Source organism: Hippopotamus amphibius, chromosome 1 (assembly GCF_030028045.1).
Source record: "Hippopotamus amphibius kiboko isolate mHipAmp2 chromosome 1, mHipAmp2.hap2, whole genome shotgun sequence".
Classification (NCBI taxonomy): Eukaryota; Metazoa; Chordata; class Mammalia; order Artiodactyla; family Hippopotamidae; genus Hippopotamus; species Hippopotamus amphibius.
In genome coordinates this window covers 216,433,014-216,458,197 of record NC_080186.1, presented here as the reverse complement: position 1 = coordinate 216,458,197, position 25,184 = coordinate 216,433,014, and the positions used below count along the sequence as shown (strand labels likewise).

Below are 25,184 nucleotides of genomic sequence, written 5' to 3'. Positions count from 1 at the left end.
ACGTTTGACTCTTCCTAGCCAGGCCACTTTCTCTTCATCTGTAAAGCACAAACACACACACACACAACAGAAACACCTGCGCTGCATCTGCAGAACAGTTTTGAGGATGAAGTGCTTGGTTCATGCCTGTCCCAGGCAAGATGCTCTACCACTAGAGGTTTCCTTCCACTGCTCCTTCCTTGGAACCCCATTGCTTCCACTCTTATGGACAACCTCTAATTTTATGGCCTTTCCTATGCTCTGCTCTTATACCTGTTTTGAGTTTTTGTCATCATATCTAATGGACTGAGAGCCCCTTGAAGTGAAGGCTGCATCTTGTTCTTGCTATTCTCCCTACAGTGCCTGCCACAGGTTTTGCACATAGTTAGTGCTTAATAAGCATCTGCTGAATGAAATTGGAATTGTAATCTTCTCCAAGCTTCCCAAGTGTGTTAGAAAGGTAATCTTAGTTGTCTATCCACAGCAGACACCAGAGAGAACTCTGAGAGAGGTGGGGAGAGAAAAGACATAGACCTACCTGTTTGGGTGAATTGCTACCATGTCCAAAGCTGATACCTTCAGTGCTGGAGACTAATACTCACGTGGAACTGAGTGGAACTGTGTTGTGTTATTCATAAAATTTTTCCCCGTTGGCTACTATGTGTTCATTTCTGAAGAAATGGTGGGTGATTGCGGATTTTTTTTTTTTTCCTGTGTTCATCCTTAAGCTTTTTCATTTTATCCGCATTGGGTCATCATTTAGCTGTCAGACATGTGAAATGCACTTTCTTATAGAATGGTCCCCCTCTGTAAGGCATGCTAAGAGTGCAAGTTGCCATTTACCCATATTGTCATTGCGGTCCTTGTTACTTATGATATATTGCTACTAGTAAGTACAGAAGAGTATTTTCTTAGGTTTATAACTCTTGATAAGATGCAGATCTCACACAGGACATTGTGACAGTTTCAAGCCTGTGTTTGCTCATGCCCTGGTCAGGCACAGAAAATGAATCATCCCCACCACTTCCTGGTCTGAATGATATTTTTCTCTCTGAAGCTACGCTCAGTGGAACACACCTCAGTCTCACCTTGGAGCATGCAGAACTTTGAGAAAATTGGTCACAATGAGAAACCAGTTATAAACTCAATGTGATGTTACTTCTTTGAACCTCTACTGTTAGCAAATCCATAGGTTCGATTCAGAAGTCAAACTGCAGAGTGAATCTATATGTACGCAGAGGATTGGTCTTTATTTCCCTGGTATAAAGATGCACAAGCAAATTAAACTGTTGAGTTTCTGTACTTTGGGCTGGAATAGCTCACGCCTGTTAGCTTATGGTTGTAACATTGGTTCTATAGTTTTTAAATGGGAAAATTGATGATTGAGAAATGAAAGTTTCTAAGTAATATGCCAAGATGGATCATCTTTTTTCCTAAAATTTCTCAAAACAGAAAAAATAATCAGAGTGTTGACCGAACTCTGTTTTCCAGAGGGCTGTGCAGAGTGAGGAGGGTGAGGGATCAAAATGAAGGGGAAGGGTGTAATGACAGTCTGTGGACACAGGAGAGAGGTGGTGAGAGGAGCTGCTGTGTAGCCTGAGGAATGGATGGTGAAAAGGAATTCTAGGATGTTCTGGTTCAACTCATGCACCACCTTTCTAAGAAAACAGGCAGTGAAGATGTGTGTTATTCAGCAAGGCTTCTGGAACTGCATTTGCTTTCTATTTGTCATTGGGTGTATTAGGGCACAGGGGAACCCAGGTATGTTAGGGTTACAGTTAAAAAAAAAAAAAAAGCCTCTCAAGGCATGGATTTAGGAAATGAACAAGAAAAGAAGGAGGGGTTAACCCTTGATGGAAAGATTAGGAACTGTGGTAATTCTGAATTTTATCCCATAGTACTCTTCTGGATCTAAGCAGAACCAAGATATACAAAGGGAAGCAAAAATAGTTACTTAAAAAACAAGTAATTTCAAAGGGTTAAGAACATTGAGGGTTTTTTGCTTAAGTACAAGGTTGGAATTTGAGGAAGTTTCATTAGAAAGCATTTGTACCTAAAAGTATTTTTCAAAACAAAACAAAACAAAACACCCTTAGTCTAAGTGAGCTTGGTGTCTGTTGAGAAGGCTGGACAAGACAATTTGACTTGCCTTTCCACTCTTTGTCTAACCTCATAGCATCACATTGGGCCACATGTGTCAAATTTAAGATGCATAACTTGAACAAAGAAAGAAGGTCTCTGATTAGTATCATGCTTGTTTTCTCTTCTACAGTTATGCAAATGCACTACTCTCCATTAAACTGGAAGCCTTATCCCAGGGGCAAGATAGCTTAAGCTGGAATGAAATTCAGAATTGTATTGATATGGTTAATATTGAAATTCAAGAAGAAAATGACCGTAAGTATGGAACAGTTTCCTTCTCTAGTTATGATGAGGGAATAAGGTAGCTGGACAACACGGTTCCCTGGACTAGGGCTGCCAAATTTTTGCTCTTGAAGCCCAATGAGAACACACTCCCCTAACACGTATGTACGTATTTATATGTAAATGCTATTTCTGTACTACTGTCCCAGCATGTTGTAAACATTACAAAGCAAACAGAAGACATAAAAGGCTAGAATAAAAGTACATAAATACAAGTCCTAATATTTTTTTTAATTTTTGGTCACTTGAGAGATGACTGCTCTAAATAACTCAGGTTTTTAAGCACTCAGCTTTATTTTGGCCTTTCATTTGGGCATTTTTTCTGAAAAATAACACATGTTCCTGCCCTAAGAAGAAATTGCAACACAGTCTAGCTGTTGTGTTATGATCTCAAATCATGGTGATTTGCTGTGTTTCTAGAACTTAGGAGCTCTCAGCATGAAAGTGGACAATCCCAAGAATACATGCACTGACACATGCTTTCTTGAATGTCAGTTCACTTCCTTGTCATGCCTCTTACTTAAAAAAACAGAGTGAAGAATGAGGAGCTATGTGATTTAGGCAATCAGTATGTATGCTGCAATCTGCCTTTTCCATCATGAAAACAAATCAGCCACGCCACCTTGTTGGCTTTCTTTGGACTTTCTCAGAGCAATCTGATGCTGGACGAGGGCTGCTAATTTTCTAATGTCCTGATGACCTTCATTCTACCCTCCAGTTTTGACTTAGCTTTCTAACTCACTGGCTCCAAGTTTACCAGTAGAATAGGCAGATCCTTCCCTCAAAAGTTTACAGTGTTTTGTCCTAGTTTCTTTTGGTAAGGTCTTACAACCTAAGTGTCCATCAACAGATGAATGGATAAAGAAGATGTGGTGAATATATATATACATACAATGCAATACTACTCAGCCATAAAAAAAAGAACAAAATTTTGCCATTTGCAGCAACATGGATGGACTAGGATGCTATTACGCTAAGTGAAATAAGTCATACAGAGAACGACAAATACTGTATGATATCCCTTATATGTGGAATCTAAGTAATACAAGAAACTAATGAATATAACAAAAAGGAAACAGATTCACAGATATAGGGAACGAATTAGTTGTTACCAGTGGGGAGAGGGAAGGAGGAGGGGCAGCATAGGGGTGGGTGAGTGGGAGGTACAAACTATTAGGTGTAAGATAGGCTCAAGGATGTATTGTACAACATGGAGAATATAGCCAGTATTTTGTAATAACTATAAAAGAAAGTAACCTTTCAAAATTGTATTTAAAAAAAACTGCTTAAGCTCTTTGCTTACTCTTACTAAATGTAAAAAAGGTTTACAATGTTTTATTCTAGTTTGTTTCAGTGAGGTCTTAGATCTGGCCTTTTAATGCTGTATCTGGTTTTGTCACACACAAATCACTCTTGAGATAAAACATATGACTTTGTTAGTTAACTGCATTTGCATAGTTTTCTTCTCTTTTTTTACTATTTCCTGTGAGCCCTGTGTGCAACATCAAGGCCAGGTTTGCTTTTTTGTTAAACAATTTCTCACTCTAGACCTCTAAGAGAAAACAGGTTCCAGGTGTGCGCCCTGGATGTGGTGTACCATAGATACCACTGCTGGACTTTTTTTTTCCTTTTGTCCTTTTCAAGTTGTCTACAGATCTATTCCCCCCCCCCCTTTTTTTAAATTTATTTATTTATTTATTTTATTTATTGGCTGCATTGGGTCTTCATTGCTACACACAGGCTTTCTCTGGTTGCTGTGAGCAGGGGCTACTCTTCATTGTGGTGTGCAGGCTCCTCATTGCCGTGGCTTCTCTTGTTGTGGAGCACGGGCCCTAGGCATGTGGGCTTCAATAGTTGCGGCACACAGGCTCCATAGTTGTGGCTCATGGGCTCTAGAGCACAGACTCAATAGTTGTGGCACACGGGCTTAGTTGCTCCGTGGCATGTGGAATCTTCCCAGAGCAGGGCTCAAACCCATGTCCCCTGCATCGGCAGGCAGATTCTTAACCACTGCGCCACCTAGGAAGTCCAGATCTGTTTCCCCTTTTGTGACCACATGACTTTCTGCTGCCTCTCTGCATGTTCTTTCAGTGAGGCATTTGAGGATCCCTGCTTCCAATGGCTGGCACACCACCCACTTGGCTCTTTTCTGGCATGTTGGCCTGGGAGCTGGTGGTTCTTGCCAGATGTTGGTTACAAGGGAAGCATTCATTTAAGCAGATGGGCAACATTATCAGTGGGAGGGGGCGGCGTGGGGGCCGACACTGGCGTGTGTGCTGTTACAAAGCTCAGGGCCCCGGCCTCCTGCCCTCCTGCTTTCTTCCTTGATCCCCCCCCAGCGCCATACTCTCAGTCTGCAGTGATGGTTTGGGTGCTTTGACGAATGCCACTCAAGGGTTGGCAAAACACAAAATCATGTTCCATCTTTGTTTTCTAACATTTTCCTTATTCTTTGTGACCATATGCACAATTCAGGCTTGCTTTGGTGGTTTATGTCTGTCCTGCTCATACAGGTGAAGGTGCATTAATTCTCGGTACCGAACAAGGGTAGTTTTTACTCTCATTCTTGACATTGACAAGGGGATGGGAGGAGGGACCTGCCATTTTTTGTCCCAGATTATCAGATAGAGCCTTTGCTTTTACCAGGAAAAGAAAAACAGTAACGTGTGTATAACTTTAAAAGAAACTGGTCTTTTGTAGGTGGATTCTTTTTTTCCAAGCCATGTGGCTTGCAGGATCTTAGTTCCCCAACCAGGGAGTGAACCCACGCCCTCAGAGATGAAAGTCCTAACCTCTGGACTGCCAGGGAATTCCCTATAGGTGGATTTTTTTTTTTTTTTTTAAATTGGTTGTGTTGGGTCTTTTTTTTTGCTGTGCGCGGGCTTTCTTTAGTTGTAGTGAGCAGGGGCTACTCTTCCTTGTGGTGCACGGGCTCCTCGTTGCCGTGGCTTCTCTTGTTGCAGAGCACAGGCTCTAGGCGCATGGGCTTCAGTAGTTGCAGCACATGGGCTCAGTAGTTGTGACTCACGGGCTCTAAAGCGCAGCCTCAATAGTTGTGGCGCACCAGCTTAGTTGCTCCGCAGAATGTGGGATCTTCCTGGAGCAGAGATCGAACCCGTGTGCCCTGCATTGGCAGGCGGATTCTTAACCACTGCACCACCTAGGAAGCCCAAGGTGGATATTTTTAAGCAAAAATCTCTTTGCATTTGTATGGCATTTATCCAGGCAACTGTACTACTAAGTTCTTCTCCATGGGACATATCACACGGCCATTATCACATTTCTTTTAGCCATCTTGGCATGAAGGGCATATACCATAACCAGATAGTAATTTTAGAGACTAATATTTCCCTTCTAGAATTTGGGGGACTTAACTACAAAAGATTTACCTTCTCTCTGTTTTGGTTTGTTGTTTGGGGTATTTTTATTTAAAGTTCTTAAAGTATTGAGTTTGATATTTTTGATATCGATTGATCACCATTGTTTAGGTAATTGCTTTAGAAGCTAAATTAAAATAGATATACCATTGCAAGCAGGCCCAAATTGCATAATGTAGAAATTAAATCATCTGGAATAGCTGAGAATTTTTCATGGACATCTTGAAAGTGCATTCTCTCCCTACTCCACCCTATCACACACTCCAGGGTCTAATCCTATGTCTGAATTGTGGTGTGGATGTGGTATGCAGCTAAAGGGAAATGATACATGTGGAAGGTGAATTGAATGGAGAAGCCGCCAAATGCATTTCCTCAGATTTGGATGCTTTGCTGATTTCTTAGTGGAAAGTTCACTTTTCCCAGTCAAGCCTTAGAGGAGCGTTATTTTAACCAGGTAGCTTAGACAAGGAAGTTTTCTTCCTGTGATTTTTTGCTTTTTAAATTTGGTAGGTACCATTCTTTGTCAGTTACCTCATCTGCTGTCTCAAAAAAAACACCTCTAAGGTAATGCCCACTCTCTCATTGGACTAGAATGTTATAGTATCACATGATGATTTAAATAAGTGGGCCATGAACTGACGCTCAGTGATCTTTGCTCAAGAAGGGTTTTCTCTTTATGGAAGTGATGCAGATGTGCCCAGGGGAGTTGTGGGAAGGTTTTTCAGCTCCTGTGAGGTCATTTACTGTGACATCAGCAGGTTGTGTTCTTAGAAACGCACCAGAAACTTAAGCAGGTGATTTCAATCAAGTCAGCTGGAATGCCCTCATTCCCAGGTGATCAACCATTAGAAACACACATTCTCTTTCTCAGATGTAGTTCTCTAAAGATCATTTTTGGACAGGATGTTGTAAAGTATTTAGAACAGTCGACCCAAGGGGATGTCCAGAGAATGACATAAGTGTTCCGTGCTCTCCGGTGTATAAAAATTACAGGGTAAAATGATAATACCTTGTATGTGGGTAGTACTTAGACTTTCCTAAGTTCTTCCAACGTTTTGTGATAACCTAACTTGCATGTTAGAGAAGTATTTTTGCTGCTTCTTCTAACATATTGCAGTATTCTAGTCTGGAATAATTTCTGGGCATTTTAGATGGTCCCTTTCCTCCTACAGATTTTTTTTCATTCTTAGCAATGGTCTTTATGGGGTCATTTATTCAGGAGATGCTTAAATATTTTACCTTAATTTGAATGTCAAGATGAAGATGCTTCTTAAAAATTAGAAGTAAATATTCTTTCATAACATTTCACATTTGTGGAGTGCTTCTTATTGTTTTTGATGAAAAATAACTGACAAAATGAGATAATGTTTGGTTTTAAGTGTGTTTATTTTCTAAGCTTACTGCTCGTTATTGTTTAGTTTCTTTTTTAGTTCTTGTCTATGAGCACTCACCTGGGAAGCAGAAGCCCCCTGTTAGTATGTGAATGTATGTGCATGTATGTGTATATATATGTGTACATATATTCATGAATAATGCACCCATACATACATACACTATAGTATTTTATGATTTGTTGATAGTTTATTTTTAAGAATAAGGTAGTATTGAGAAGTGGCCTCCAAATAGATCCCTTTTGCTAGACTTTCAAAAACTTTTCCAACTTCACAGCTTGGCTTCTGTGCTTTTCATTCCTGGACCTTACGGCCCATGTCCTAAAATCCTGTGTGGAGTAGAGATAGTAGAATGTTAAACTGGTGGATATGCTTATTCATCCTTTGGTGCATACCAGCCGGCATTAGAGAATTTGTGATGTTAGTTAGCCATATTTGAAACTTATCCCCAAACATGCATGACATTTTTTAAAAATTTATTTGTTTATTAATTGGCTGCATTGGGTCTTCATTGCTGCGCACAGGCTTTCTCTAGTTGCAGCGAGCGGGGGCTGCTTTTCCTTGCGATGTGTGGACTACTCTTGTTGTGGAGCACAGGCTCTAGGTGCATGGGCTTCAGTAGTTGCAGCACAGGGGCTCAGTAGTTGTGGCTCACAGGCTCTGGAGCACAGGCTCAGTAGTTGTGGCTCACGGGCTTAGCTGTTCCGCGGCATGTGGGATCTTCCCAGACCAGGGATCAAACCTGTGCCTCCTTTATTGGCAAATTGGCAAGCGGATTCTTAACCACTGTGCCACCAGGGAAGTCCCATGACTTTGTTCATTTCTATGGAGTCTTCCTACATTTGCCAGCCACATGTGGCTATTTTAACTAATTAAAGTTAAATAAAATGTAAAATTAAGTTCTTCAGTCATACTAGCCACGTTTTAAACGCTCATTAGCTACATGTGGCTGCTGGCTACCATGTTGGATGGCCCAGAACATTTTCATCTTCACAGAACATTCCATTGGACAGCATTGGACTATATTGATCTCGAAAGTGACTCTGCTAACACTATAGGGAACTGTTTGGTTTTGAACTGTCTCCTTGGTGTTCTTTACAGGGTGGTGTCCTTGGAAGCATAAAAGTTTTAGTTTTTTAATTGAAGTATAATTGATGTACAATATTATATAAGCTACAGATGTTTAATATAGTGATTCACAAATTTTAAAGGTTATATTCCGTTTATAGTTGCTTTATGAGATTGACCGTATTGCCTGTGTTGTACAATATATCCTTATAGCTTATTTTATACAAAATAGTTTGTGCCTCTTAAAGGGTTAACTTTTACAACACCCCATGTATTTGTTTCTTTTTTTATTTATGTTTTTGGTGTTTATAGGTTAAAAAGTATTGCCTAACACAAGGCCACAAAGATTTACTCTTAAATTTCTTGTAAGAGATTAAAAATTTATAGTTTAAGCTTTTATGTCTAGGTCTATGATCCATATTGAGTTACTTTTGTGTATGATGTGATGTAGGGAGTGCAACTTCATTCTTACGCAGCGGACATTCAGTTGTCTGTGCCATTTGTTATAAAGATTATTATTTACCTGTTACATTGTCTTGGCACCCTTGGTCAAAAATCAATTGACCAAAATAGAGACCCAGATGTAGAGAACAAACATATGGACGCCAAGTGGGGAAGGCGGGGAGGGTTGGGGGGGGGAATTGGGAGATTGGGATACCAAATAGTACACTCTAAATATATGCAGTTTACTGTAAAAAATTTTTTTAAAAAAATGAAAAAAAAAATCAATTGGCCATAAATGTAAGGGTTTATTTCTGAACTCTGAAGTCTATTCCATCAATATTTGTCTGTCTTTATGTCAGTACCATGCAGTATTAACTGTAGCTTTCTAGTAAATTTGAAGTTGGGAAGAGTCTTCCAACTCTTTTTTTCTTTCCAACACTACGTTGGTTATTTCTTGGTCCCTTGCATTTCTATATGAGTTTTAGAATCAGCTGGTCAATTTCTGTTTTTACAAAAAAGGCAGCTGGAATTTTGATAGGGGTTACATTGAATCTGTAGATCAACTTGAGGAGTACTGCCATCTTAATAATATTAAGTCTTTTGATCCATGTACATGGGATGATTTTTCCCTTTATTTAGGTCTTTTTTCCCCAATGGTTTTTCATAATTTTTGGTATCTGTGTCTCGTCCTTGTTTTATTAAATGTATTCCTAAGTGTTTATTCTCTTTGTAAATGTAATGTATTTGTAATTGGACTCTATTATGGAATGTTTCCTTAATTGCATCTTCAGATTGCACATGGCACGTGCAGAAAGGTACAGTTGACTTCTGTCCTTTGACCAGTAATGTAAGCCTTAGCTGTACTGGTTTATTAACTCTTTCAGTTTGTGTGTGTGTGTGTGTGTGGTTTCCCCAGCCTCCCTTTCTAACTCAATCTTTGCTATAGGTGATTCGAGAAAACTTATAATGTACTGTGACTTAGAAAGAAATTTTTTTCTTCGTTTTCTAGGAGTTGTAGCTGTAGGGTACATCAATGAAGCCATTGATGAAGGGGATCCTTTGAAAACCTTAGATAGTCTGCTGTTACCCACTGCTAAGATTAAAGACGTGGACCCGGACTCTGCCCAGCACTACCAGGATGTTTTATACCAGGCTAAAGCACAGAAATTCATGGTAAGTCTTAGTGGGTGTGTTTCTTTTAAATTTACAGACCAGGTTGGGGACAGAGGGGCAAGAGGGAGGATTTTTTGTACCCATTTTTCCTAAAGCTCATGATCTGCTTGTCTGTGTATGGATCAGATTACAGGTTAATAGGACCGTTATTTTCCTGGTGTCAAGCATGAGAGGGACACTAGCTCCAGAGCTGCTTACCGCTTCTGCTCTTTCACTAAAAACTCACTTGTGGGTGAGTTCTTGTTCACAGTTTAAGTCATTGGATATTTACTGAGCACACACGGTGTTCATAGTGCAATATATAGCATCTGGTAGGGGAAAGGGGGATCTGAGGAACACATGATACCATTTGAATATCCTGTCCTTACCCTCAAGATGCTTAGAAACTTACTGAGATAGTGGGCATTCTCATACAGAATAGTTAAATAGCAGTAGAGGTAAGTAGGTGGCAAAATGTCGAACTGAAGAAGGCTGAGAGTGATTCAGAGATGGTTGGGATTTCTGTGGACTGGAATCCTAAGATACGTTGGTGTGGAGACAAAACAGGAGCTGCTTCTGAAGGGTAAGGAAGAGTTGGTTAGGTGAGTGGGAAGCAGGATGGTGCAGGCAGGTAATGGCAGGGCTAGGTAGGTACCAGCTTGATTTGTTCTAGGCACAGGAGGAAACTGACCTGGCCAGGTCCCATTGAAGAGCAGAGGCTCTTATCTGGCTGCAGAGCTTATACTGTTGTTGTTAGACATCCCACAGATACTAGCCACTACTGGAAGAACTGAGTGGAGAGGAAGACCTGTCACCTGATGCTACCTGGGACGTAGCCACTTGTGGCAGCTGTGTCCCCAGGTGTAAGTCCAGTCTGAGAGGAGTGGGTTCTTGTTTGTATTGATCTTTAGATCCCAGGAACTGTCTCATCTGGAACAGGAATAACATTTTTGGCTAAAGCAAACATTTATTGAGCACCTGCTATTTGCCAGGCATGATATTAGGTACTTTATGTATATTATCTCCTACTTTATTTTTATCTCATAAGTCATAACAGCCCTGTGAATTGTGTCATTATCATCATCTTACAGATAATGCAATGAAGTCTAAGTAAATTGTCCAAAGCTAGCAAAAAAGTAATTAGTTCTGGGGCTACGCCCTGGTCTGATTCAGAAAAACATATTATTGTGCATTAGGCAGGTGGGAAAGCATGTTTATTGCAGCATTGTTTATAATAGCAAACAGTAGCAAAAAGCAAAAAAAACCCTAAATGTCCCTCAAGAGGGGACTGATTAAATAAATTGCAGTATAGCCATACAATGAAATACTGTGTGGCCATCAGAAAGAATGAGTGGCTCTATATTGGACAATCTTTAGTACGTATATTGTTAAATATAAAAAGCAGGTGTCTGCATACATAGAAATGGGATAGGTGGAGGTATACTCGTATGTGCATAAAGTGTTTCTGGAAGGTGATCTTTGTCCTTGTTAACAGTATTTCAAGTATAACCTTGTGTGGGCACCAAATTCCTTCCATCTCTTGGGGGAAAGGCTGAGTGGTGGGCGTGTTGGCAGATACTTACCAGAGACCACACTTTCTAGGTATATTCTAGAGGCAGTGAATTGTGAGCTATTGATTGATTGATTGATTGGCTGCGTTGGGTCTTCGTTGCTGCGCGCAGGCTTTCTCTAGTTGCAGAGAGCAGGGGCTACTCTTCGTTGTGGTGCGCAGTTTCTCATTGTGGTGGCTTCTCCTGTTGAGGAGCACAGGCTCTAGGCATGCGGGCTTCAGTATTTGCAGCACATGGGCTCAATAGTTGTGGCTCGCGGGCTCTAGAGCGCAGGCTCAGTAGTTGTGGTGCACAGACGTAGTTGCTCCGCGGCATATGGGATCTTCCCAGGCCGGGGATTGAACCCATGTCCCCTGCATTGGCAGGTGGATTCTTAACCACTGCATCACCAGGGAAGCCCCGTGAGCTATTTTTAAGTTGAAGGCTTTGCTTTAGAATTTTGGAAGGTATATGAATTACACCCTCCGAAAAGTTCTCTTTCCCTGCATGTATACTGCATAAAAATTGTGTGTTTTTTAACAAGTGACTAGTGTTGAATTTTTCCTGTACGTAAAACTGTATTACAGTTCATGACTTTGTTTGTAGAAACCATTTCCTTCTATTGAAATTTTTGTTATCTTGAAACTTATTTTAGATTAGTTTTTCTTGCTTGCTTTAGTGTTTACCTTATTTTTACTCTTCACATAACCACACAGATACTATAAATGGTCTTCATGTGCATTTTTGCATTTTTTTAATCTAAGTCCAATGAAATAGGAAAATCTGCACATTCAAAAACAGACATTAAAAATTTTTTTTATTGTTTTGATGGGCACTACAAAGTATATGGTAATGCACATTCCTACAGACTTGGAAATTCATCTCACAATCCTTCCTGCCCTTAATCACTAATATTCCACCTTCTGTCTAATCTCTAAACTAAGGGAAATGTAGTCATTTCCCTACAGGAATAAACTGGGCATTTATAACCAAATATCATTTGCCCATTAAAAACAATGTATAAGGACAAACATGATGGAGCCATTTTAAACTTATAAAAGATCTCATGAATACATTCTTAGCTTTCTTTCTTTTTTTTTTTTTAATGTGGCCAACCAAAAATAACGTGCCATGTCATACGGAATACCTTGCCTTCTCAGTATGAATTTAATTGGCTTTCATGCTGTTTAGATGCTTTGGGATTTTATTCTTCCATTCATTCAGCCACATGATGTACAAAGCATGGAGCCTGGCCCCACAGACCCTAGGAAGACTTGGGTCTGGCATTGCTACAAGAAGCTTAAAGAAGGTAGGGGACAAGCCCCTTCTCTACTACATATGGTGCTTAATAAGTGCTTATGGAATTAATATTAGTATATAAATGAACTCTATATAAATACCATAATAAAAATACAAAAAAGTGCTTTGAAGGTTCAGACGAGAAAAATGAACTTCTGGCTAGAGAGTCAGGGAAGAGTGGTCCTTTGAGGACTTTGAGAGATGGAAAGAATGAAAGCAAACATATTAGAAATACCTTTCCAGTTAGAGGCAGGGGCAGAATGAGGAGAAGTCTAGATCACAGCGAAGCAAGAAGCTCGGCCAGTACCTACGTCATATGCAGGTTTTCTGGGATATAAAGTTGATGTCGGCCCTGAATGCTAAGCCGAAGATTTATAATTTATTCCAAGCAGTGAGTGGTCAGTGGAGGTTTCTGAACTGGAGGTTTTGAATGATGTATTCAAACTGGTCTTTGGGGAAGATTAATCTGACAGTGGCCTGAGAAGTGGGAGATAAGCTGACAGTGATGAATGGTTAGAAGGCAAAGGTGAGGCTAGGATAACGGACCCTACTGAGAGACGTTACACACACACAATCAGCTGATGTGGCAGCCACTAGCATGAGAGTTGAAGGAGGCAGAAGAATTAAAAATGACATCAGATAATAAAAACTGAGATCTTAGCTTCCCCCCATGCTGCACCCTTGCCCCTCGTTCCATCCTCCTCCTCCAAATCTACTAGAGTAGAAACTTCTTAGAAGTAGGAAAGATGCATATTTAAAGAGCTTGAAGTACCAGTCAGTCAGCTGTGTCAGTTCCATAAAGAGACCAGAGATATCTTTTCTCCTGCATTTTCATTCTTAAAATACTGATAGTTTTTTTTAAGTTAGTGTTTATGTAATGTTTTATTTTGAAACACTATTTCTTAGGGGCTCACAAACGGAGCTAGAGAATAGAGCTTCTTGCACTATGCGTATGTTATCCCAAAGAATGTATGTTTTCACAAACAGCTTTCCTTGTTCTCTAAGATGATTTCACCATTGTAAGGTAAGTGGTAGAGTGATCCGTGATTTTTGACATGAGAAAATAAAGGAATGGATCTAGGCAACTATTCAGGCTACCAAGGCACAAAGCTATGAGATAGATGAAGTATAAGCCATCGGTGTTGTAGTAGTAATCTGCATGGTGGATAATGAGTATGATATTGCTTGGAGCAAAGCAAATGGTAAAAATCACAAGAATGAGGAGACTCGCCTTAACATACCACAACCACCTACGATCTTTCGCGTTAAGTGTCCAAATGATGGCTGTGTAGCAGTAGATAATGACCAAAAATGGAATTAAGAATCCGAAGAATGCCAAGGAGATGAAGTAGTAGAGTTGGAAGGGAGACGAGGACTCACATGTGTTGTGGACATCATGGCAGGTGGTGATGTCCTGCTGGACAAGATAGTACTCCTGCTTCAGAATGAAGAACGGCAGCATATATAAGAAAACCGTTGTCCACACCAGTCCACACATTAGCAAGGCATAGGTACGCTTGGGCAGCCCCCGGTAAGTGAAAGGATGGACGATGGCCAGGTAGCGGTTGATACTGATGCAGGCGAGGAGCAGAATGGAGCAGTACATGTTGCCATAGAAGATGACTGTGGTGGCCCGGCACACAACCTCTCCGAATACCCAGTTGTTCCCATTGAGATGGTAAGCTATTCTAAAGGGCAGTGTAACACAAAACAGAAAGTCTGCAACGGCCAGGTTGGTGTAGAAGATGGTCATACGGACAGATCTGGTCTTGAAGAGCATCCACAGGGTCACTGTGTTGGCTGGCACACCTACTACAAACACCAGGATATAGATGGCAGGTATCAGTTTGGTACTTAAAGAGCTGCTCAGGTACCCCATGGTAGCATTATTCACATGGAGATTTGAAACACTTTCTTCAGGGCATTTAATTTTTACAGTTGTGGTGGTTCCTGTCCAGCCTTCTATGGCAGAAAGGGGGAACTCTTCAAAAGAATTTGGGGGAGCTCCACGGAAGGTCTTAATAGGTAAGATTGGCTTTGCCAAATTGTCTGCCTCATACTCCATGCCTGTAATTGAAAAGAAGTATTAACATATGATTTGTCACTGAGTCACATCTATGGTTCAGGAGACAATAAAACTACGTCTTCTGCTACATAATTTCTGTAATGGTAGAATTTAGGGTCATTTTTATTTTAAAAAGTCAGTATAGATCAGGTAATCAACAGGAATGCATTTAATGTACATCATATGCCCCAGCAGCAGGCTAACTAACCCGTGCGGGAACCCAAACAAGATGACGACTCCTTGTACATAAGGAGTTTATGATACTGATACTGTGAGAGGAAAGAAAAATAGCACATCAGACCATTATAGGCTAATGTCATATTGATTATAAACTGTATAGGCATTTGGACAGTAGTTAATAGGTGTAGATGTTTGAGCAGAAGATCAAGGTAAAGATGAGCGTGAGCCAAGATGAACAAGGTTCGTAAAGAGGTGGAACTTAATAGAAGAAGATTCTTGTTGGTGATGAATGGGAAAAGACTGTGAAGGCTGACATGGGATCTGGGAACATCAGATAAGTTGATTCAACAAATGTTTATTGCATATATTTATATGCCAGTGATACACAGCTTTCAATCAACACCATCCCTGTCTTCAACTCTCAGACTAATGGAGAAGATGCACAAAAACACATTCTTATGCAATTAAGGTGCCTCTGACAGATGAAGTTGAAAGAGTATGTTACAGCCAAATCTCTGAAGGGCCCCTCAACTGTACTAAGAAATCATGTGCCCATTCACAGATGCTGGGGTTGTACACAGTCAAAATTGTGAACAGAGGGATGGCCATTGAGGTAGACAGCATGATGGCTCCCCAAAGATTCCATCTGCTAATGCCTAGAATCTATAAATATGTTACCTTCTATGGCAGAAGGGACTTTTGCAGATGTGCTTCAGGGTCTTGAGATGGAATGAGTATCCTGGATTGGTAGGTGGGCCAAATGTAATCAAAAGACTCCTTGTAAGAGGGGGATGAAAAGGGTCAAAGTTGGAGATACTGGAAAATGCTATGCTGCCGGCTTTGAAGGTCGAAGAAGGAGCCATAAGCCAAAGGATGCACACACTTGCAGAGGCCAACAAAAGCAAGAAAACAGATTCTCCCCTGGAGCCTCCCTGCTGACACCTTGATTTTAGGACTTGTGGCCTTCAGAAACATAATAGTGTTTTAAGCCACTTCGTTTGTGGAAATTTGTTGCAGCACCAATAGGAAACGGATGTAACCATGATTTGACTTGTGTTTAAGATGACTTTGATGACAGTGTAGAGAAAAGGCTAAAAAGGTAAGAAATCAGAGGCGAGAGGGTCTGATTTGGAGGCTGCTGTAATCATTTAAACTCAAGTTGGTGGGTTACAGAGCTGGAGCAATGGCAGTGGAGAGGTGAACATGAACACAGGAGACTGTAATGGGGGCTCAAAGGGACTTGACATCTGACAGGCTCTGGAGACCGTGCAGGAGAAGCAGGAAGCAAAAATGACTGGGAGGTTGGTACTCTGGATGTCTTGGAGGAGAGGCGGATGGAGCATGGGACGGGGCAGGGGAACTGAGTGTGCAACACAGAGAGAAGCTAAGATCTCAGTTTTGTGTATTCCTGAGTTTGAATTGCTGGTGGGACATTAGAATATAAAATGTCCCATGACAGGTTAGAAGACTTAAATATGAAGTCCAAAATTTCAGGAGCCCAAATGGGAGGTATGGGTATTTTAGTCTGCATAGGGACCGTACTTTGATTTCGTGCTTGAATGTCCTAGGGAGAGATGTGAGAAGGAAGAACCCACAGGCAGATTTGAGGGGAAATGCCAGACTTTAAGGGGAAAGGAGACAAAGGAAGAAAAATCAGAAGAAGAAATTGATGATTCCAAAAGTTGGAAATGAGAAAAAACAAAAAGAGGATAGAAATAAATTACATACTATAAATATTTGGCACTTACGTGGCACGTTGATACTAATCATCTTAATTCTTGAAAGAGCAATTTCAAAAACAAAATAAACCTTAACACTCAAACCTACTTTTCACTATGTAATTTTCCACAAATTAATCTTTGATATGTAGAAGAGGTAGATTCTCGCACATTTCTAATGTTACCTTAAGATGGACTTTTATGCTGAATATAAACCAAATACTTATATCGATTTAAAATGCCATTGCTCTGCCAGTTACCTCTTTTCACGTGAGCTCTGAATTCCTACATGTTGAATCCTTGAGGTTAGTGTTTAGTAACCTGGCTCTTAATTCAAAGCCAGTTTCTCTTCCTGCTTTAATCTCTACCAGTTTGCCCCTGGGTGAAATTGAAGCCTCCCTCATAACCGTGAGATTGCACAAACTGAATTCGGGCTGTAACACAGAGGGAGAGTGTTGCCTGAACAAGCAAGGATGGGGAAGTGTTCAGGTTTCCTGGAAGGGAGGAAAGATTGGAGAAGAGGAAAGAAAAATCGGGGACATGGCATTCCTCTGTGCCAGTGTGTAGAGGTGAACTTAGAAGGCATGTTGTATAACACTTGAGTACAGCCACTCAAATCCTTCTGCTCACTTTGGCATTTTGGAAAATTCTTGCATCTGACATCACTCAAAGAGAGTGCCTTTCCAGACAGGCACAAAGCTGGAAAATGGGGGCTGAAAAACATGCTATACGAGTTACGTCCCTTCCAGATCTGATAAGAGAGCTATTGAAACCTAGGGTTTGTCAGTTTTCAGAAAATTCCAGTGATTGAGCAAGACATCATGCCTGAAAACATGCTAAACAGTGACTCTGAACAAGCGTTGATTCCATTTCCATGAGAATTCTGGCTCTGATTCAGCTTGAATAAGTCTTTTGTTGCCTAGAGCCTGGTTTTCCTTAAGAAATAGTATTCGTTAAATTGAGGTTTTTATACAGGTTTCCATTTGGCATGATGTTTCTGAAATGTTTTTCAACCTGAGAAAAGGCCTTGGAGAGGGACTGATCCAAAGGGAACAGACTTCAGCCACTAAATTATGGAGTCTTCCTTCACGTTTCTCCCCAGCCCCTACTGAAGAAAACAAATTCACTTCCTTTCACTTTGTCACCTTTTATTTTTTTTAATAATTTTTTCAAATTGAAGTATAGTTAATTTACAGTGTTGTATTAGTTTCAAGTGTATGGCAAAGTGATTCAGTTTTATTTACATAAAATAAATATATATACATATTTCAGATTCTTTTATAGGTTATTATAAGATATTGAATATAGTTTCCCATGCTATACAGTAGGCCCTAGTTGTTTACCTGTTTTATATATAGGAGTGTGTATATGTTAATCCCAGACTCCTAATTTATCTCCCCTACTCCCCGCTATCCCCTTACTTTGTCATCTTTTAATTTCCTCCCTTTTCATGTCCACCAAACCCCACCAGCACCTTGAAGGAACCACCTCTACACACCCCATTTCTTTGGCTCTTCTGCTTCATTTTGTTTCACCCACTCCCAGAAAGAGCACTCACTTATCTTATCTGTAAATCCCTCAGGAGCTACTGCTCTCAGCTGGTTCTCTCAGCACTGTCCTTCAGCCACCTAAGTGATTCCAACTACCAGTGTAAGCAGCATTTCTTTTTTTTTTTTTTATTTTTTTATTTTTTTGGGGGGTACATCAAGTTCAATCATCTGTTTTTATACACATATCCCTGTATTCCCTCCCTTCCTTGACTCCCCCCACCCTCGAGTCCCCCCCCACCCTCCCCGCCCCAGTCCTCTAAGGCATCTTGCATTTCTTTATAGAGCCTTGGTTTTTTGTTTAATTTTTATTTTTCCCCCATCATTGTCAATTTTTCCCTTCAGCTCTTCCACTCCTAAAATGTTGACTGGAGTGGGACCCCAACAGGAAGGGGATTGTGGATACCCCTATCCCAAATGATTAATTTTAGAGCAAGCAGGAGGTTACAGGCTAATATTGTATTGAGTGAAATAGGAAACATATTTCTTTGGGGAAACACTAATTCATTAGCATCACTGATTACTGAAAGCAGACCACTCCATCTTTCAGGGAGTATTCTTGTTTCCCCCACCTGCGGCTCACCAGGAGGTATAAACATAGGATTTTTTAAATCTCTTTAAAAAAAATGTTATCTTTGCCAAATCAGAGGAAATTCTTAGAAAGTAAAAAACTAATGTTAAAGAAAATTGATTCTCAACTTAATTGTATTGATCTAACGTGTTGACTATGCCACAAAATTTTAAATACCAGCAGAGAACACTTAGTCTTTGACAAGATTGGAATGGTGGACAAAATGCATCTCTTCACACCCATGAGTCCACCTTTTAATAACTAAGATCAAACTCTGCCTTTTGGGGTGCAATGTGTGTGAAATGTTAAAGACATTAGATTTAGCTAACTTTTGGGACACAAACCAGCATTCCCACTCTACCCTGTAAGAAAAGAGCTTACCGCTTTGACAGGAAGCAGGCAACAGAAGCAGTGCTCCAACAGCTGCAAAGATGATGGCTTTCATCTTGATGATCTGAGGCCTGTTTCTCAAATGTGTAAAATTAGGGAGTACAGTTTCAGCTCAGTTCCATGTGTCGGCACCAATTGGAAACCTGGTTCTCTCTGTAGAAGCGTGTTCTCCTGTGCTCTGCAGACAGGAAGCTTGCCCAGGTCCTCTGCAAGGAAAGGGTGTGACAGCACTCATGTTTCAGTGTGCATGACTCAGCCTGAGCCTCTGAGCATGTTACATTATCCCCGGAGAAGGTCATTTAACCCCTCCCCACCCCTCCTAGTCCATTCTGGGGAGAAGCTGTAATTCCCACCCAGTGTATTTATGTGCATCGAATGAATGCAGTTAAGAACAGTCCTTGGCAGAAGTAAGCTGCAAATAGATGCTGAGCAGCAGTTAGATTTGAATCTGTCCCGTATCTCATTTTTACCCAGTATAAAAATGAACTTCGAGAGTGTTGTTTCTACTTAGTAATTGAGCTGTCAGAAATTATCCTTTCCTTTATCCTTCCAGCTATTTTAAATCTTAATTCTTAAACTCATTACGTAATTGTAAACTAAATGAATCATGGTAAGCAGACTTTTTTTAAGAAGTTAAAATTGTTTTAAGCACTTGATTACTTTGAAAATTCTCCTTCAGCGTCACAGTGGTCTGAATTTGTCATCAATCCTTGGCCAAAACTTGGTTTCGTTGTGTTTTGTTTTGCCACAGCTCAACGTATTCTGAGCCATTCAATAATACTATAGGGTCAGATAACTAGGGATCCCCCCAAAAAAGATACTATTTGATTAAACTGAAATCATAATACAACAGTAAAACTCAGAGGACTCCCTTTATCCCATGGGTATTGGTGAGCAGGTTTACAATAAACTTTTTTTATTAATTGTGGTAAAATATACATAACATTTACCACTTTAACCATTATTAAGTGTACAACTCAGTAATATTAAGCACATTCACATTGTTGTTTAATATACACATAAAGATACACATAAGCTTTTATATGTAGTTATTCTGGAGGATATAATTAAATATATAGTGGAAAAAAAACTGCATTATAACAAATTTTCCTGTAATTAACGAAACTTAAACGCTAAGCCAGAAAACCCAATAGCCTGTTGACTATAAAATGCAGCAAGGGAGAAGGAAGATGGAGGCGAAGTAGAAGGACGTGGAATGCATCCCTCTCCACAGATGCATCAGGAATACACCAAAAGACACAATAATTCCCACAGAGAACCAGCTGAACACCAGCAAACAACCTTGTACATGAGAAAGGCCTACAAATATCCCGACATAACTGGGACAGGCAACCTCTGAAGTCTGGACTACTCCATCAGAAGTCAAGTAGGAGGCTCTGGGGAGGGAGCACTGAATCCAGGCTGCTAGACTACTAGGGAGTCCTCAGACAAAGGGAAGATTAACTGCAGAGAACTCTCACGGAACCTTGTATCAGAGTCTAAGACCCAGCTTTGTCTGACTGTCTGCAACTGCCAGTGCTGGACCCCTCACACCAAACTACAAACAAGACAGGAACACAAACCCACCCTTCAGCCACACAGACTACCTAAAGCCATATTAACCTCACAGATACCCTAAAACACACCACCCGACACAGCCCTGCTCATCAGAGAGAAAAGACACAGAGCCACACATCAGAAAGCAGACGCCAAACCCCCCAACCAGGAAGGCTACTCAAGACACTGGACAAACCCCACCACAGGGGGCAAAGGGCAGAAACAAGAGGAATTACTACTAGGCAGCATAGGGAAAGGAGACAGCAAATCCTTTAAATCAGACAAAATGAGAAAACAAAGAAACACCTTGCAGGCAAAGGAGCAGGAAAAAAACCCACAAGACCAAGTAAATGAAGAGGAAATAGGAAAATTGCCTGAAAAAGAATTCAGAGTAATGATAGTAAAGATGATCCAAAATCTCAACAACAAAAGAGAGGAAAATCAAGAAACAGTTAATGAGGACTCAGAAGAACTAAAGAGCAAACAAACAGTAATGGACAACAAAATAATCAAAATTAAAAATACTCTAGATGGTATAAACAGCAGAATAACTGAGGCAGAAGAACGAGTAAGTGAATTGAAAGATAGAATGGGGGAAATAACTGCCACAGAACAGGAAAGAGAAAAAAGAATAAAAAGAATGGAAGACAGTCTCAGAGACCTTGGTGACAACATTAAGCGCACCAACATTCGAATCATAGGCATCCAAGAAGAAGAAGAAAAAAAGAAAGGGTCTGAGAAAATATTTGAAGAGGTTATAGTGGAAAACTTCCCCAACATGGGAAAGGAAATAATTAATCAAGTCCAAGAAGAGCAGAGAGTCCCACCCAGAATAAACCCAAGGAGAAATACACCGAGGCACATATTAATCAAACTAATGAAAACTAAACACAAAGAAAAAATATTAAAAGCAGCAAGAGAAAAGCAACAAATAACATATAAGGGAAAACCCATAAGGATAACAGCTGATCTTTCTGCAGAAACTCTGCAGGCCAGAAGGGAGTGGCAGGATATACTGAAAGTCCTGAAAGAGAAAAACCTACAGCCAAGAATACTCTCCCCAGCAAGAATCTCATTCAGATTCAATGGAGAAATCAAAAGCTTTACAGACAAGCAGAAGTTAAGAGAATTCAGCATCACCAAACCAGCCTTACAGCAATTGCTTAAGGAACTCTTCTAAGCAGGATACACCAGAGAAGGAAAAGACCTACAAAAACAAACCCAAAACAATTAAGAAAATGGTAATAGGAACACACATGTCAATAATCACCTTAAATGTAAATGGAGTAAATGCTCCAACCAAAAGACACAGACTGGCTGAATGGATACAAAAACAAGACCCTTCTATATGCTGTCTACAAGAAACCTGCTTCAGACCAGGGGACACATATAGACTGAAAGTAAAGGGATGGAAAAAGATATTTCATGTAAATGGAAGTCAAAAGAAAGCTGGAGTAGCAATACTCATATCAGACAAATTAGACTTGAAAGTAAAGACTCTTACAAGAGACAAGGAAGGACACTACATAATGATCAATGGATCAATCCAAAAAGAGGATATAACAACTGTAAATATCTATGTATCCAACATAAGAGCACCTCAATACATAAGGCAAATGCTTACAGCCGTAAAAGGGGAAATCAACAGTAACACAATAATAGTAGGAGACTTGAACACCCCACTTACATCAATGGACAGATCATCCAAACAGAAAATAAATGAGGACACACAAGCTTTAAATGACACATTAGACCATCTTGACTTCACTGATATTTATAGGACATTCCATCCAAAAACGACAGAATACATTTTCTTCTCAAGTGCACAGGGAACATTTTCCAGGAGTGATCACATCTTGGGTCACAAATCAAGGCTCGGTAAATTCAAGAAAATTGAAATTGTATCAAGCATCTTCTCTGACCACAACGCCATGAAACTAGATATCAATTACAGGAAAAAACCTGTAAAGAATAGAAACACATGGAGGCTAAACAATTCACTATTAAACAACCAAGAAATCACTAAAGAAATCAAAGAGGAAATCAAAAACAACCAAGAAACAAATGACAAAACACAACAACCCAAAACCTATGGGAGGCAACAAAAGCTGCTCTAAGAGGGAAGTTTATAGCAACACAGTCCTACCTCAAGAAACAAAAAAATCTGGAATAAACAACCTAACCTTACACCTAAAACAATTAGAGAAAGAAGAACAAAGAAACCCCAAAGTGATGAGAAGGAAAGAAATCATAAAGATCAGATAAGAAATAAATGAAAAAGAAAGGAAGGAAACAGTAGCAAAGATCAATGAAACTAAAAGCTGGTTCTTTGAGAAGATAAACAAAATTGATAAACCATTAGCCAAACTCATCAGGAAAAAAAGGTAGAAGACACAAATCAACAGAATTAGAAATGAAAAAGGAGAAGTAACAACTGACACTGCAGAAATACAAAAGATCATGAGAGACTACTGCAAGCAACTATATGCCAATAAATTGGGTAACCTGGAAGAAATGGATAAATTCTTAGAAAAGTACAATCTTCCAAGACTGAACCAGGAAGAAATCGAAAATACGAACAGACCAATCACAAGTACGGAAATTGAGACTGTGATTAAAAATCTCCCAACAAACAAAAGCCCAGGGCCAGATGGCTTCACAGGTGAATTCTATCAAACATTTAGAGAAGAGCTAACACCTATCCTTCTCAAACTCTTCCAAAATATAGCAGAAGGAGGAACACTGCCAAACTCATTCTACCAGGCCACCATCACCCTGATACCAAAACCAGGTAAAGATGTCACAAAAAAAGAAAATTACAAGCCAATACCACTGATGAATATAGATGCAAAAATCCTCAACAAAATACTAGCAAACAGACTCCAACAGCACATGAAAAAGATCATACACCATGATCAAGTGGGGTTTATCCCTGTAATGCAAGGATTCTTCAATATACGCAAATCAACGTGATACATCATATCAAGGAATTGAAGGATAAAAACTATATGTTTATCTCAGTAGATGCGGAAAAAGCGTTTGACAAAATTCAACATCCATTTATGATAAAAACTCTCCAGAAAGTGGGCATAGAAGGAAATTGCCTCAACGTAATAAAAGCCATATATGAGAAAACAACAGCCAACATCATTCTAAATGGTGAAACACTGAAAGCATTCCTTCTAAGAACAGGAACAAGACAAGGGTGTCCACTCTCACCATTATTATTCAACATAGTTTTGGAAGTGTTAGCCACAGCAATCAGAGAAGAAAAAGAAATAAAAGGAATCCAAATTGGAAAAGAAGAAGTAAAATTGTCACTCTTTGCAGTTGACATGATATTATACATAGAAAACCCTAAAGATTCTACCAGAAAACTGCAAGAACTAATCGATGAATTTAGTAAAGTAGCAGGATACAAAATTAATGCGCAGAAATCTCTTGCATTGCTATACACTAACAGTGAAAAAGCAGAAAGAGAAATTAAGGAAATTCTCCCATTTACCAATGCAACAAAAAGAATGAAATACCTAGGAATAAACCTGCCTAAGGAGGCAAAAGACCTGTATGCAGAAAACTATAAGACACTGATGAAAGAAATCAAAGATGATACAAACAGATGGAGAGACATACCATGTTCTTGGATTGGAAGAATCAACATAGTGAAAATGACTGTACTACCCATAGCAATTTACAGATTCAACGCAATCCCTATCAAATTACCAATGGCATTTTTCACAGAACTAGAACAAGAAGTCTTACAATTTGTATGGAAACGCAGAAGACCCAGAATAGCCAAAGCAGTCTTGAGAAGGAAAGAGGGAGTTGGTGGAATTAGGCTTCCTGACTTCAAACTATACTACAAGGCCACAGTGATCAAGACAGTATGGTAGTGGCACAGAAATAGAGAGGAAGATCAATGGAACAGAATAGAGAACTCAGAGGTCAACCCAAGCACACATGGGCACTTTATCTTTGACAAAGGAGGCAAGAATATACAATGGAAAAAAGACAGCCTCTTCAATAATCTGGGAAAATTGGACAGCTACATGTAAAAGAATGAAATTAGAACACTTCCTAACCCCATACACAAAAATAAACTGAACATGGATTCAAGACCTAAATGGAAGGCCAGACACTATAAAACTCCTAGAGGAAAACAGGCAGAACACTCTATGACGTAGATCAAAGCAAGATCGTTTTTGACCCACTTCCTAGAATCATGGAAATAAAATCAAGAATAAACAAATGGAACCTAATTAAACTTAAAAGCTTTGCACAGCAAAAGAAACTATAAACAAGACGTGAATACAGCCCTCAGAATGGGAGAAAATACTTGCCAATGAAGCAAGGGACAAAGGATTAATTCCAAAATATACAAGCAGCTCATGCAGCTTAATACCAAAAAAGCAAATAACCCAATCCACAAATGGGCGGAAGACCTAAAGAGACATTTCTCCAAAGGAGACATA

General features: G+C 39.8%; 2 protein-coding genes across 2 annotated transcripts in view; one reads left to right on the top strand and one right to left on the bottom strand.

The window, feature by feature from the left end:
• The window catches only part of IQGAP2 (IQ motif containing GTPase activating protein 2), a 228,687-nt gene that overhangs the window by 128,101 nt on the left and 75,402 nt on the right, over positions 1 to 25,184 (top strand). The window contains 2 exon segments of the mRNA XM_057740854.1: positions 2,252 to 2,376; positions 9,693 to 9,856. Of these exon segments, the coding sequence (XP_057596837.1) occupies positions 2,252 to 2,376; positions 9,693 to 9,856 (289 nt within the window).
• On the bottom strand, positions 13,548 to 19,394 carry F2RL2 (coagulation factor II thrombin receptor like 2). Its single transcript, XM_057740864.1, has 2 exons — positions 19,147 to 19,394; positions 13,548 to 14,751 (listed from the first exon to the last, which is right to left on the bottom strand). Exons 1-2 carry the CDS (start codon positions 19,208 to 19,210, stop codon positions 13,685 to 13,687), a joined length of 1,131 nt encoding a protein of 376 aa, XP_057596847.1. The 5' UTR covers positions 19,211 to 19,394; the 3' UTR covers positions 13,548 to 13,684.

Bases quoted from the DNA above. Each gene is read 5' to 3' on its own strand.
- F2RL2 (XM_057740864.1), bottom strand. From the start codon at position 19,210: ATGAAAGCCATCATCTTTGCAGCTGTTGGAGCACTGCTTCTGTTGCCT. The intron at 14,752-19,146 runs GTAAGCTCTTTT...TTTCAATTACAG, and splicing joins GCCTGCTTCCTGTCAAAGCG to GCATGGAGTATGAGGCAGAC.